The sequence below is a fragment of the Salmo salar genome, chromosome 13, assembly GCF_965601325.2.
Source record: "Salmo salar chromosome 13, fSalSal1, whole genome shotgun sequence".
Classification (NCBI taxonomy): Eukaryota; Metazoa; Chordata; class Actinopteri; order Salmoniformes; family Salmonidae; genus Salmo; species Salmo salar.
The window spans coordinates 91,772,365-91,788,439 of NC_138303.1; the positions used below are offsets into that span (position 1 = coordinate 91,772,365).

At 45.1% G+C, this 16,075-nt stretch overlaps 1 protein-coding gene across 1 annotated transcript in view; it reads right to left on the reverse strand.

Annotated features, from left to right (window-relative positions):
- Window positions 1-15,638, reverse strand: part of LOC106568095 (protocadherin-1) — a 141,532-nt gene extending 125,894 nt beyond the window's left edge. The window contains exons 1-3 of the mRNA XM_045692359.1: window positions 15,022-15,638; window positions 3,537-4,358; window positions 794-2,980 (exon numbers count right to left, since the gene is read on the reverse strand). Of these exons, the coding sequence (XP_045548315.1) occupies window positions 794-2,980; window positions 3,537-4,343 (2,994 nt within the window). The 5' untranslated portion in view covers window positions 4,344-4,358; window positions 15,022-15,638. The remainder of the gene's footprint in view (window positions 1-793; window positions 2,981-3,536; window positions 4,359-15,021) is intronic.
- Between the last annotated feature and the right edge of the window lie 437 nt (window positions 15,639-16,075).

Consider the following 16,075-nt stretch of genomic DNA (forward strand, 5'->3'; position numbering starts at 1 on the left):
GGGGCTTGCAATCGGCCAAACTGTCAGACAACATCTGCTGAAACTACCAACCAGCCACTAGCCAACCAGTGGTAACTGACTGGGCTAGAGTGTCACACACATATAAAGAGCCCAGTCACCCATTTCCCCTTAACAATAGGATCAATTCTTGAACATACTGTACCACGCAGGTTAAGCTAATAGACTTGCAGAGACGCACACAATCAGTACATACAGTATGCACAAGGACAGACATACTGTCCCTAATATCTTTTTGCATTCTAATCCTCTCTGAGCCAATTAATATTTATGTTTCCATGGCAATGGTAGAAGGGTCAGAGCCTAGCCAGGCGGAGTGCAGTGTGAAGATAAGAACATGTGACCTGTATGGTCTGCAGGGCACGAGGTCAGGCAGAAGTGTAAGACCTCGCCCTCTTCCTCACCTCCTCTGTTCACCAGCTAGCTTAATGAACCCAGGGTAAGAGGGGAGAGAAGAGGCAGGAGAGGCAGACTCCTCTCCACCTCCCTAAAAGAGACCAAAAGCTAGTTCTTATTTCTTGTGGCCTTTCTCCCTGAAAGTGAATGTACGTTATCCTAATTGCTAAAGCCTTTTTGAAGTACTGATTGTGTGTGTAAATGAAGTGGTAAAAAGCAGGCAGCCAAGAGCATTCTGAAACTACTGCTTGATCATTTTTCTGGTGTAATTTCCAAGCTTAAGACCCCCATCCATAGCCTTAAATATCACAGCCGTTCCACTAACAACACACCACCTCCTACCACTGTCAGAGACAATAATAAATAAACTGACACTTACCTGTTTGCTGTTGTACTTTGGCTGGCTGGCCTTGTAGCTATAATCCGAGTACTGGTCTGAACCTGTTGAGTTGTCATCTCCTCCAATCCCTACGAAGGTGTTAGTGGCAGGGAGGTCCTGGACCACGTGATGCTTCTGGGAGGCCGAGGGCGACTGGGCCTGCAGCTGGATGGAGGGCAGGGGAGAGTTGGAGCGGTAGTGTCTGCCCAGGTCAGGGCTACCTGGGGGATATGTCAGGGGCAGGTGGATCCTGGGGCTGTCGTTGACCCCATCCAGGTTGAACTTGAGACTCTTCTGGAGGCTGACCTCTTCCTCCTCTCCCAAGGGCTTGGAGGACTTAGAGGGCTTTCCTTTCCTGCCTTTCTTGCCTTTGCCGTTCTTGGGCCCCTGCTTGGGGGTGTAAAGGTCCTTGGTCTCCTTCTTGCCAGCCTGGTAGCCACTCTTCGTCTCCCTCTGAATGCGGTGGCGGATAAACACCACCACCACAATCACCATGACAACGCCTGCCACTCCAGCCAGGCTGCCGTACAGGATGTTACTGCGCTGGGTGGCCAGGCCGTAGTCAGGGTCACCAGCGATGTCTGTCTCCAGAGGTGTGTAGAGACTGTGTCCCACCAGCGCCTCCACCAGGCTGACGTTAGCGATGGTCTCATTGACGAAGATGTGCACCAGGGCAGTAGTGTGGCGTGCAGGCTTGCCTCTGTCACTCACCCTAACCACCAGGCGATGGAGCCCACCATGTTTCTGGGTAAGCTCCTTGGCCAGGGTGATCTCCCCAGTAGTGGAGGAGATGCTGAAGAGTTCATAAGGGTTTCCTCCAGTGATGCTGAAGACCAGCTCTGCATTGGGCCCAGTGTCCAGGTCTTCAGCCTCCACTAGCTCTACACGGCTGTCTGGGGAACCTAGAGGGGACAAGTGTCTGAAGGAGGAGTTGGAGGGCTTGGTGACCACAGGATCATTGTCGTTTTCATCCAAGACATTGATGGTAACACCTACATAGGAGGACCTGGGAGGCTCTCCCCCATCCACTGCCTTCAGACGGAAGCTGAAGCTGCTCTCCTTTTCCCGGTCAAAGGAGATGCTGGACAGGATGGTTCCTGTTCCGTTCTGAACCACAAACCTTCCTCCGTCTGGCTCCACAGAGAGCTGCACTCTTGCGTTCTCTCCCTGATCTATGTCCAGCACCGTCACCATACCAACAGCGCTGAGTGGGGGCATGTTCTCCAGAACAGAGAAACTGTAGCCACTCAGCATGAACTTAGGGTCGTTGTCATTGCGGTCCAGCACCTTGACCACGACCGTGGCTGTTCCTCTATGACTGGGGGAGCCTTTATCGGCCGCGTTGACCCTGAACTCATAATGTGCTCTATGTTCTCTGTCCAGAGGGCTTTGTGCCCTCACCTCCCCTGAGTCAGGGTCAATCTCAAACAGGCCTCTGGTAGATGTGTCTGCTACGATGCTATAGACAAGCTCTGCATTAGTGCCACTGTCAGGGTCCGTGGCAACCACGTCCACAACCTTGTCCCCTGGCTGGTTCTCCTCTGCAAAGTTAACCTCGAACAGGGTCAGGGAAAATACTGGAGAGTTGTCATTAACATCAGTCACCTGCACCTTTAATGAGTTAGTACTGGAGAGAGCTGGATTGCCAGAATCAACAGCCACAATCTCCACACGGTATTCCCTCACCTTCTCATAGTCCAGTGGGGTGGTGGTCTGCAGGAAATATTTTCTCTTGTTGTCAGTGGACGAGTCACTGGCTGGGCGCAGCTGGAAAGGCACGTCCCCTGCCACCACACATGTGACCACTGCATTCTCCCCCTCGTCCCTGTCAGACACCTGGACCAAGGCCACCGCCGTGCCCACGGGCATGTCCTCTGATATGTTGGCCACACCGTCACTGTGGCTCACCAGGCCGATCCCACGGATCTCCACAGCAGGGGAATTGTCGTTCTGGTCAGTCACCTCGATGGTAACAAAGGTCTTGGAACTTTTGGGTTGGGGACCTTTGTCTCTGGCCACTACGTAGAATGTCAAATCGCTGATTTCTTCCCGATCCAAAGGCCCTTTGACATAGATGATGCCAGTGGAGCGATCAATTTGCAGGAGTTTTGGCACTGGGTCTAATGCCTGGTGTAGCGTATATTCTATCTCTCCATTGGGGCCCATGTCAGAGTCATTGGCTTTCACCTGCAATCAGAGACAAGGGATTATGTAAAACGTTGGAATAAGGGTAAGAATTCAGGGATTATGTTAGCAAATGGAGGTATGGGTAAGGGGTTTAGGTTTGTCATTGAAGTTAGCTTACAGCAGGTGGGAGATAAGCAAGGGCGTATAAATGTGCATGTTAAAAATATTTTGCCATAATATGAAAACACACCATCTCAGCTTCAGAGACACATGCTTGTAAAGAATGCAAATGTCAACTGAGGTTTTTTTTCAACTCAAAAACTGTAAACCAAAACACCCACTCAGGAAGAACATTTCCTGAGTGGGCTAATTGTTCAAAAAACGTTCAATAAATTGGCTCTGCTGCTTTTGGCAACAGTTCATTAAGATGCCATTCTGAGAACTTGTAAATTCAGGCATTTCATCATGGTAATGCTTAGAAACCCAGCACTACATGCCAGATCCTAATGAGTTGTGGATATACAAACCACTATGTCTTCTCATAGTAAGAGTTGTATAAATCTATACACTAGCGTACACAACACACCGATCACTCTGCAAGATTTAAATGTTTTACCTGCAACACAGAGTGTCCCACAGGGCTGTTTTCTGACACCTCAGCCTCATACGTGGCCTTGTCAAACTTTGGCGCATTGTCGTTAGCGTCAGCAACCACCACTCTCAGCAAGGCACTGCTGTAGCGCTGGGGGTTACCTCCGTCCACAGCCTTAATGTTCAGGTCGTAACTGTCCTTGAGCTCCCGGTCCAGACTTCCCAGGACGATGAGTTGGGGCAGCTTCTCTCCCCTGTCCTCTGCCACTTGCAGGCCGAAGAGAGTCGCTGCATCTGGCCCCGCGGTTAGGGCGTAGTCGGCCACCCTGTTCCTCTCCGAGTCCCTGTCTGTGGCCAGGGGGATGGAGAACAGCGCCCCCATGTGGGTGTTTTCTGGGACAGAGATGGTGAGCACGGGGGAGGGGAACTGCGGAGTGTTGTCATTGATGTCCTGGACCTCGATGCGGCCCTCGATGAGCCTGGGACTCTGGTTGTGGATCAAGTCTGTGACGGACACTTCAAACTCCAGGAAGCAGGGCTTGCCCCTGACCATGCTGCGGCAGGCTCTCAGTGTCTCCCTGTCTATGGGAATTTCTGTGGTAAAAATGTCCCCTGTCTTCCCATCTACACGCAGGTATGGAGCGCCCACCTCTAGCTTGTAAAGGTGACCAGAGTCTGGCAGGCCCTGGTCTGATGCCAGGCTGCCTATCAGCGTGCTGGGCGGCTGCTCCTCCTGGACACGGTACAGGATACCAGCCTCAGTCCAACCACAGAAATCCAACACCAGGACCCACAACAAAACCGCTCCCAAGTGCAGTTCCATGAAGTCCATCACCAGATTACTTGCCTGAAAAGAAAGAGAAAAAAAATAACACTTAAATCTTTACTTGGGCTTAAGGTATATCAGATATTTAATTTGCTCTGAAACAACAGTTATTCAACAGCCAAAGTTGTACATGCAGTACAACATGTTTTCTCCCAAGCACCATTGTCACTGTAAAAATGTTTGACTCTCAAAAGTTTATATATAACAGGGCCTTTTCCAAAATGCCAATTTTTGCAGTTATTGAAACACAATGGTTCAGATGTTGGAGCTTTTCTCCTCATCTTAGTGCTGTACAGGGAACATATAGAGAGCAATGAGCACTCAAGCTTATATTTTGAAATCAACAATTTAACCATTAGGGATGTAAATGTGGAATCATGTAACAGCAGCTCAGAATTTCGGATGATTTCCCCTCCTTCATTTTTGCCACATTAATTAAATCCATTGAAAATGTAGCTTTTGCAGCAGTTTGATACTGTTTTCCTTCACTAACACAGATATTCAGCACAGTGCTGAGGATATCAAAAATGACAAAAGCCAGTATTGAAAACATATAAAATACGTATTTCATTTCCAGAGCTTACACAGAGTGAAAGTAAGTAAAGTGAAAGAGGCCCAGTGTACATTACGACAGCTGTACAATACAATGCAGATCCAATGCACAAGCCTTAAATAGCTAGAAGAGTGCGATGGTTCAAGGTTAGAGAGCCTCCTAGACATCATTAAATGTGTACAGAAGCAGCTTGTGGACCCAACACCACAGAAAAGATCCAACACCGTTGAAAAAAAACACATTATGTTTCTTAACCTCGAAGACATGATGTAACGACGAGACTGAAAGCTTCAGAATCTAACTGATCGAATACTAGAGCGATACTAGAGAGGTCTGTTGCACCCAAGGCTCCAGGTGCAGCACCCAGAGTCTCCCAGAGGCAGCCGCACACCATTGTTTGGCTTCATGTGGAACATGTTGCAGATTAGCAGGCCTGGCCTAGGCCTTATCACAAAATACAGCTTTACTTTAGAGCTGATGAGATCTCTATCCTACTCTGCTGTTATGGCCTAATTTACACATTGTAATGTTCATGTTTTATTTGTAACCTGCTATGCCTCCTCATTAATCACTACCCGCTAGTTTAACTTCTGCTTTGATCCATATTCTCCAAGCTAAAGAATTCACAATTTTTGGGGGTTGCAAATAATTTCAGACTTTAATTATTTGCTGCGTGAGAGTTCTAGCAGTATGTGTCAGAATTCTACACCTCCTTGCATGTAACATTGTTCCAAAGCAGAGTAAAGCAAATACGTGTTCAAACTAAACAGCAAAGCACAAGCATGTATAAAAACCCAATTAGAAATCCAATTCTTCTGAATCCAATAAGATTGGAAGTGCAGGTTATTGACGCGCTAATTGCTTAGTTATTGATGTGTCCCTTTTTACATTTGCAGGGCAGCCTCCAATCAATGTGGATTGAATGATTGCTTGTGAGGTAAAAGCATGATTAGAAAGTACAATGTAAAGCACAATTTTTTAAACCATAGACTACAGCTACACACAAACTAAATATATTGCAATCTATTGAGATGTAACATATAAATGAAATCGGAGGAGATCAGAGAATATATTACTTTTCTAACCTGATACAGACCATGCGGTGACAATGTGGAGACAAATTTAAAGACAAAGAGAGCTAGGTAATCTAAAGTGCATTATCATTCTCCATATCCACCCTCGCTGATAAAGACAGTCATCAAGTTCAAAAGTTATGATCAAATACAATATCTCCTTAAAAATTGTTGTCCCCCACGATGAAATCGGGGAGGGGACTGTGGATCGGTCTCCGTTCGTCCCACCGTCCATTTACTTTACTAAGGAGCATGATGAGAGCTGCAGTGAACTGAGCTACTGTACGAGAAAGATCTAAACAAGATGGCCTGTATGCCTTTTGTAGATAGACCTACTAGCAATCATAAACAAGCCTCATCCTCCTTCAAGTCAGCCATCCATTTGCTAACAACAATAGGCCTAATATCCAGAACGACAGTACTGTATTAACTAACATGATAATAATTCAAAAGCTTTTTCGATGACTTGTCTAAAACAGATCCAAAGAGATCCCACATACTAGAAGCTAAAATAAATCCTAATAAATAAATACTACCCTCTAAATTAAGCTAAATCCTATAATACCCACCCCCAATAAGTGTCAGGAGTCTCCATACAGTGAATGAATGTCTCTAAGAGGTAATTTAAAGTCTCCTTAATAAAGCACCAACCACACTTCCCTTTAGATAAGAGACTCTCCAAACACTCATTAGAAGTGATCACATCATCACTTACAAGGAGATAATTACAACAATAGTCTTTCAACAGTCTCTACTCCAGATCCGGTACACAAACATTGGATTCTCTATGTGTGTGTGGACAGTAGCAACTCGGATTATAGTCACACATTCATTGTCAGATAGTCTATGGAACCCTCAATTCCAGATTAGAGGCTATAGGCTACACCAAGTAACAAACGTAGTTTACTCATACCTATGAGTGGACTCTACTCCACTGAAGAGTCTAAGCCTAGTTTTCATTTCAGATAAGAGTCTATACGCTTTCATATAACAGATAAGAGCAGAAACACAATTACAACTCAACCTGGACTGCAATGAAGCGTGCTTTTGAGGACGGCAGCACTGCAAATTGGGAGCATCCCCTCAACAGAGGGTGAGTTCAACAGCACTGGAATTTTGGAAAAGCCAGAGCGGGTAATGAGGGAAATGGCTTGTGCTATATTCACCAAAGAAAATAAATAAACAAAATCTCATGCAATTGCGATATTAAAATACTCATGCAGTTCCAGCTGTTTTACAAGTAAACATGAATAAAACATAATCCCAGAGTTCAGAATCTGTATAAAAGTGGATTTCTATCATATTGAGTGAGACACAACATTTGAAGAAGAATATCAGCTACTCAGACCATGTTAAATAATTTCAACCATAGCAATAGCCATTACTGGGTCAGAAATGCAACCCAGGGATTCTTTCTGTGTGTTGAGTTGTGCTCTGAAATCATGTCTCTCCATTCATCAAAATGCCATAGAGATTATAACCTTTGGCATGCAGTGAAAAATTAGAGACATGAAAATGATCTTATCCTGGTGTTTGTCAGCTATTTTCATTATCAGCTGCAGCTCGAGCAGCTTTTATCAACAGCTTGTACAAGCCATTCTGGTGACATCTGTCTTCCGTGTGGCAGTGACCTTTTCTCTTCCCCCACAGCCTGTTCACTGAAAGATCATGATCATCAACAGGTTATGGGATGAGCCTCACCAGCTATGCATCATTAACTGACTCATCATTCCTCTGCTTCACAATGATTGCATTCCAAATATAGAGTACAGTAGGCCTATATTGCTATGGAACTAACGGTTTTCATTCCTTGGCTTTATGCCACATGGCAACACATTTCTCTTTAAATCACCCTGTTACCTTAGAAATAGTAGGGTTTAAATCACTCTGTCACAAACACACGGTACTGAATTTGAAGAATGTGTGTAGCTCAAAGTTGAGTAAATCAATCCTTGAAAGACTGAATTAAATCATGAATAAGCATGTCAAATTTAGTTTGTTTACATATGGTAAGCCTTCGTCCCGCAAAGCCTTTCAAGACATACTGTCTGACATATAAATATGTATTGGAGTTCAGTGATGCTTTTGGGATGGATGGAAATGCTAAGTCATTTGATGAACCAATGGCTGAAGATAACACATCAGGGAAATGGCAGTCTGATTGAATCAACAGGTTTGAATGGCCGACGATGAAAACCCTGGCTTTAGCTTCAAGCCATACCCATACCTCACATATAATATGTACACAAACACAGAACTTTATCAGCTCATCTGACTCTAAAACATACCAGAAGCAGCTTACCAATAAACACAGAAAAAAATGTTTTAAACACAATGCTTGAAAAGGGAACCCAACACCACAAGTCTGTCAGTTGCTGCATTCAGGCTGCGCTTACACAGGCAGCCCAATACTGCTATTTTTTTCCACTAATTGGTCTTTTGACCAATCACATCAGATCTTTTCAAATCGAACCACCGACGCGGGCACTGTCATGGCTGAAGTGAGTAAGTAATTTAAGCGGGTTAAGCCTCACAAGGCTGCCAGCCTAGACGGCATCCAAAGCCACATCCTCATAGCATGTGCAGACCAGCTGGCTGGAGTGTTTAGGGACATGTTCAATCTCTCCATATCCCAGTCTGTTGTCCCCACTTGCTTCAAGATGTCCACCATTGTTCCTGTTCCCAAGAAAGCGAAGGTAACTGAACTAAACAAGTCAACATTCACAAGGCTGCAGGGCCAGACGGATTACCAGGACATGTACTCAGAGCATGCACTGACCAACTGGCAAGTGTCTTCACAGACATTTTCAACCTGTCCCTGACCGAGTCTGTAATACCTACATGTTTCAAGCAGACCACCATAGTGCCTTTGCCAAAGAACACCAAGGTAACCTGCCTAAATGACTATCGACACGTAGCACTCACGTCCGTAGCCGTGAAGTGCTTTGAAAGGCTGGTCATGGCTCACATTAACACCATCATCCGAGAAACCCTAGACCCACTCCAATTTGCATACCGCCCCAACAGATCCACAGATGATGCAATCTCTATTGCACTCCACACTGCCCTTTCCAACCTGGACAAGAGAAATACCAATGTAAAAATGCTGTTCATCAACTACAGTTCAGCCTTCAAGATCATAGTGCCCTCTAAGCTCATATTTAAGCTCAGGGCCCTGGGTCTGAACCCCTCCCTGTGCAACTGGGTCATGGACTTCTTGACGGGCCGACACCAAGTGGTTGAGGTAGGCAAACAACACATCCGCCTCAGGGGTGCATGCTCAGACCCCTCCTGGACTCCATGTTCACCCTTGACTGCATGGACACGCACATCTCCAACTCAATGATCAAGTTTACTGACGACACAACAGTGGTAGGCCAGATTACAAACAATGACGAAACAGCCTAAAGGGAGGAGGTGAAAGCCCCGGTGGAGCGGTGTCAGGAAAATAACCTCTCCCATAATGTCAACAAAATGAAGAGCTAATCGTGGACTAAAGGAGACAGCAGAGAGAGCACACCCCAATCCACATCGACGGGGAAGCAGCAGAGAGAGTCAAAAGCTTCAAGATCCTTGGCGTGCACATCACTGACGACCTGAAATGGTCCCTCTTCATAGACAGCGTGGTGAAGGCAGCACAACAGCCTAAAACCCTCACAAACTTCTACAGATGCACCACTGAGAGCTTCTTGTATCACCGCCTGGGACGTCAATTGCACCGTCTGCAACCGCAGGGCTCTCCAGCGTGTTGTGCGGTCAGCCCAATGCATCACTGAGGGCACATTGCCTGCCTTCCAGTATACTGTATCTACAGGACCCACTGTCACAGAAAGGCCAAGAAGATCATCTGTCCAGTGTCTGTGTTCTTTTGCCCATCTTAATCTTTTATTTTTATTGGCCAGTCTGAGATATGGCTTTTTATTTGCAACTCTGCCTAGAAGGCCAGCATCCTGGAGTCGCCTCTTCACTGTTGACGTTGAGACTAGCGTTTTGTGGGTACTATTTAATGAAGCTGCCAGTTGAGGACTTGTGAGGTGTCTGTTTCTCAAACTAGACACTCTAATGTACTTTTCCTCTTGCTCAGTTGTGCACCGGGGCCTCCCACTCCTCTTTCTATTCTGGTTAGGGCCAGTTTGTACTGTTCTGTGAAAGGAGTAGTACACTGCGCTGTACGAGATCTTCCGTTTCTTGCCATTTCTCGCATGGAATAGCCTTCATTTCTCAGAACAAGAATAGACTGACGAGTTTCAGCAGAAAAGTATTTGTTTCTGGCCATTTTGAGCCTGTAATTGAGCCCACAAATGCTGATGCTCCAGATACTCAACTAGTCTAAAGAAGGCTAGTTTTATTGTTCTTTAAATCAGCACCACAGTTTTCAGCTGTGCTAACATAATTGCAAAATGGTTTTCTAATGATCAATTAGCCTTTTAAAATGATAAACTTGGATTAGCTAACACAACGTGCCATTGGAACACAGGAGTGTACGGAGGCCTACATAGGCCTGGAATCTCAGCTGGAGTGGTGTAAAGCTTGCTGCCATTGGACTGTGGAGCAGTAGAAACGCATTCTCTGGAGTGATGAATCACACTTCACCATCTGGCAGTCCAATGGACGAATCTGGGTTTTGCGGATGCCAGGACAACGCTACCTGTCCGAATGCATAGTACCAACTGTAAAGTTTGGTAGAGGAGGAATAATGGTCTGGGGCTGTTTTTCATGGTTTGGGCTAGGCCCCTTAGTTCCAGTGAAGGGAAATCTTAACGCTTCAGCATACAATGATATTCTATATGATTCTGTGCTTCCAACTTTGTGGGAACAGTTTGGGGAAGGCCCTTTCCTGTTTCAGCATGATAATGCCCCTTGTGCACAAAGCGAGGTCCATACAGAAATTATTTGTTGAGATCGGTGTGGAAGAACTAGGCTGGGCTGCACAGAGCCTTTACTTCAAAGCCAACATCGAGCCAGGCCTAATCCCCCAACATCAGCGCCAGATGCCACTATTGCTCTTGTGGCTGAATGGAAGCAAGTCCCGGTAGCAATGTAGTGGAAAGCCTTCCCAGAAGAGTGGAGGCTGTTATAGCAGCAAAGTGGGGACCAACTCCATATTAATGCCCATGATTTTGGAATGAGATGTTCGACAAGCAGGTGTCCACATACTTTTGGTCATAAAATACATAAACAGTATACATATCTAATCTCAGCAAAAAAATAAACATCCTCTCACTGTCAACTGCATTTTATTTTCAGCAAACTTAAATATGTGTAAATATGTCTATGAACATAACAAGATTAAACAACTGAGACATAAACTGAACACGTTCCACAGACATGTGACTAACAGAAATGAAATAACGTGTCCCTGAACAAAGGGGGGGGTCAAATTCAAAAGTAACAGTCAGTATCCGGTGTGGCCACTAGCTGAATTAAGTACTGCAGTGCATCTCCTCCTCATGGACTGCACCAGATTTGCCAGTTCTTGCTGTGAAATGTTACCCCACTCTTCCACCAAGGCACCTGCAAGTTCCCGGACATTTCTGGGGGGAATGGCCCTAGCCCTCCGATCCAACAGGTCCCAGACGTGCTCAATGGGATTGAGATCCGGGCTCTTCGCTGGCCATGGCAGAACACTGACATTGCTGTCTTGCAGGAAATCATGCACAGAACGAGCAGTATGGCTGGTGGCATTGTCATGCTGGAGGGTCATGTCAGGATGAGCCTGCAGGAAGGGTACCACATGAGGGAGGAGGATGTCTTCCCTGTAGCGCACAGCATTGAGATTGCCTGCAATGACAACAAGCTCAGTCCGGTGATGCTGTGACACATCGCCCCAGACCATGACGGACCCTCCACCTCCAAATCGATCCGGCTCCAGAGTACAGGCCTCGGTGTAACGCTCATTCCTTTGACGATAAACACAAATTCGACCATCACCCCTGGTGAGACAGAAGCGCGACTCATCAGTGAAGAGCACCTTTTGCCAGTCCTGTCTGGTCCATCGACGGTGGGTTTGTGCCCATAGGCGACGTTGTTGCCGGTGATGTCTGGTGAGGATCTGCCTTAGAACAGGCCTACAAGCCCTCAGTCCAGCCTCTCTCAGCCTATTGCGGACAGTCTGAGCACTGATGGAGGTATTGTGCGTTCCTGGTGTAACTCGGGCAGTTGTTGTTGCCATCCTGTACCTGTCCCGCAGGTGTGATGTTCGGATGTACCGATCCTGTGCAGGTGTTGTCACACGTGCTCTGCCACTGCGAGGATGATCAGCTGTCTGTCCTGTCTCCCTGTAGTGCTGTGTTAGGCGTCTCACAGTACGGACATTGCAATTTATTGCCCTGGCCACATCTGCAGTGGCAGATGTCTCCTTGTAGCATGCCTCCTTGTAGCATGCCTAAGGCACGTTCAAGCAGATGAGCATCTTTCTTTTGGTGTTTTTCAGAGTCAGTAGAAAGGCCTCTTTAGTGTCCTAAGTTTTCATAACTGTGACCTTAATGGCCTACTGTCTGTAAGCTGTTAGTGTCTTAACGACCGTTTCACAGGTGCATGTTCATTAATTGTTTATGGTTCATTGAACAAGCATGGGAAACAATGTTTAAACCCTTTACAATGAAGATCTGTGAAGTTATTTGGATTTTTACAAATTGTCTTTGAAAGACAGGGTCCTGAAAAAGGGACGTTTCTTTGTTTGCTATATATATACATACATACATATATTACCATTCAAAAGTTGGGGGTCACCTAGAAATGTCCTTGAATAGAGTGTAGACATTGTATTACTATTGTAGCTGGATACGGCAGATTTTTTATGGAATATCAACACAGGCCCAATATCAGCAACCATCACTCCTGTGTTCCAATGGCACGTTGTGTTAGCTAATCCAAGTTTATCATTTCTAAAGGCTAATTGATCTTTAGAAAACCCTTTTGCAATTATGTTAGTACTGTCACGCCCTGATCTGTTTCCCCTGTCTTTGCAATTGTCTCCACCCCCCTCCAGGTGTCGCCCATCTTCCCCATTATCCCCTGTGTATTTACACCTGTGTTATCGGTTTGTCTGTTGCCAGTTCGTCTTGTCAAGCTTACCAGCGTTTGTCCTGTCAGCATCTGTCTTTCCCCAGCCTCTTTTTTTCAACCTCCTGGTTATTGACCCTTGCCTGTCCTCACCCTGAACCCGCACGCCTGGCCATTCTGCCTGCCCGGACCCTTCCTGCTGTCCTGTACCTTTGCCCTTATCTGGATTTCTGACCTGACCCTGAGCCTGCCTGCCTGCCGTTCTGTACCTTTGCCTCTGTTGCTGTAACAAATAGTTACTTCGACAGGGTCTGCATCTGGCTCTTACCTTGTCCTGATTAAAGAAGCAATAAAACTGGCCTTCTTTAGACTAGTTGAGTATCTGGAGCATCAGCATTTGTGGGTTCGATTACAGGCTCAAAATTGGCAGAAACAAAGACTTTTATAATGAAACTTGTCAGTCTATTCTTGTTCTGAGAAATGAAGGCTATTATATGCGAAAAATTGCCAAGAAATGGAAGATCTCGTACAACGCTGTGTACTACTCCCTTCACAGAACAGCGCATACTGGCTCTAACCAGAGTAGAAAGAGGAGTGGGATGCCCTGGTGCACAACTGAGCAAGAGGACAAGTACATTAGAGTGTCTAGATTGAAAAACAGATGCCACACAAGTCCTCAACTGGCAGCTTCATTAAATAGTACCTGCAAAACACCAGTCTCAACATCAACAGTGAAGAGGCGACTCCGGGATGCCGGACTCAGATTTGTATATTGTATATATATACATTTTTTGCATTGTTCTGTATTGCTCGGTATTACTGCACTGTTGGAGCTAGAAACACAAGCATTTCACGCCACCTACGATAACATCTGCGAATCTGTGCACAGGACCAATATTGATATTTTTCAGAGCGGTCAAATGACCAATTAGTGAAAAAAAATATTTTATATTGGGTTCCCTGTCTAAATGCAGCCGACAGGCAGCCCAATTCTGATATCATCACCCCCCCCCCCCCCCCCCCCCCACACACACACCCACCCACCCACACTAACTGTTTTTTGACCAATCAGATCAGCTCTGAAAAAGATATTGATGTGAAAAGATCTAAGACCAATTAGCGGAAGATCAGAATTGGGCTGCCTGTGTAAACACAGCCTTAGATACTCAGACTAAACTAATTCCTGTAGAGCTAGTCTATACACTTCATATCGATATGAGTAGCCAGCCTATAGACTGTATATGATTATTGATAAGACAACAATAATGTCTTAGCTAATCACCAAGAGAATAAATCCATACCCATTCTCTGCCCATGTGTATTGTTGGTCAATATATGTGGGAGGGGTAGCCCCTATGAACGTACAGTATGGACAGAGCATAGGTGTGAATCACTAATGAAATGCTTCCAGTCTCTGTAATATGAAATTATGTACTGAAGAGCTGCGTCTTGAGTCATGTATAACAAATCATTCATAGTTAAAATTAGTTTTAATATGTGGGCTGGTAAACTTGATAGGCGATGCTAAACGAATATGGTCTGTATGTCTGGTCAGTATTTGCAGAGAGCTGGCAGATAGGAGATCTCTTGCCCTCACTGCGGGAAGTGAGGGGAGGGGGGAGGGGGGAGGGGGGGGGTAGAGTGATGACTCCATACCTTTAAGGGCTTTTAGTCACACAAGTGTCTGATTCAAGCTCTTGCACCTGCTTAATCGGATTCTCGGAAACGAACTAATGGGGAGTGGTTTGCATTATCAATCTTTTAATGTGCAAACATGTACACTAGGCTATTTAGTGACTGACTGTAGCCTTGTCTGTATAGAACTAGGTGGATTACCAGCATTTGGTTATTTGTTTTTTGGATATAACACAGATGCTGACCTAAAAACAAATGTATTAACAATTATGCCTACAGCAATTAATGATCTTAACATCAGGCATAATAACCCATTTAGAACTAGAGAAAGAACGGCTGACTTTTAGCTTAAACATGACATACTGCACAAGCATTTCTCTTGGATGGCATTATTCTGGTTTTATGCAAATATATTTACCTTCGCCAAAGACTTCTTAGGATGCGCTTCCCCAAATCTTGCCTGGGTTTAGGGTTGTTTTTCCTTCTGTCGTCCCAGAGACAGGTACCCTCAAACCTCAGTCTCAATGAATGATTTCAAATACTGTATCACGAAGACGAAAAAATCCCCAGTTGAGAGAAAATCCATTAGGACCATAGATAACTTGTCATTTAAATTCGAGGAATCCATTCCCATGTGATTATGCAGCCATCAATGTTACCACTGGCAAAAAAACGCTATTTTTCTGACCGAGAAAAATACCACAAATCACTAAAAACTATTTATTTCGTTTTTATAGATAGTCAATAGCAATGAACTCTTTAGGATTCTGCCCGTGACGTTCAATTGCTTTTCTCTACTCTAAAATAATGTTGCAAGTGCACCTTAACGAAGATATGCGCTCATCTTTGACGTATGGCACAAGTTTCTCAACCATTGCGAACTACAGATTCAACGATATTTAAAACGCGTTTAAAATGTCACTAATTTGTCTTCATCACAGCACGGAATATGTCGCCGAGAGGAGTAGCCTAAACGAAGCACGTTTGCTATGAGAAAGCAAGTTGGGATAATTTTTCAGCACTTGCTCTGCTCTCTAGACCGCGCATCAGAGCGTAGGAGGAGGTGGAGCTCCAGCCACGGAACCGCTCTCAGCCTCAGCAACTTCTCATCCACATCACTTTATGCCACAGGCTGAACACTGGACAATGACTTGAGACTTACACTGGGATTTTATCAACTACCGAAAACATAATATTGGAACTTCCACACTAGGCTATATGTTAAAACAAATTAAATATTATTATAGGCTACTTAAGCTCATACATTATTCCATCTCCAGAAGGGTGTTTCTAGATGGACAGGTTCCAGGTGTGATGTTATGCGTCAATAACCTCATGATAAATGTTTTTCACAAACTTCTAAAAACCTCTACTCACATATGTGATTATTCAATTGATCAGCTTTTGGCATTAGTTTGAGTGTAATGGAATCCAATTCAGCAGAGAAAAGCACAAGGGGTGCTTTTTGCTCT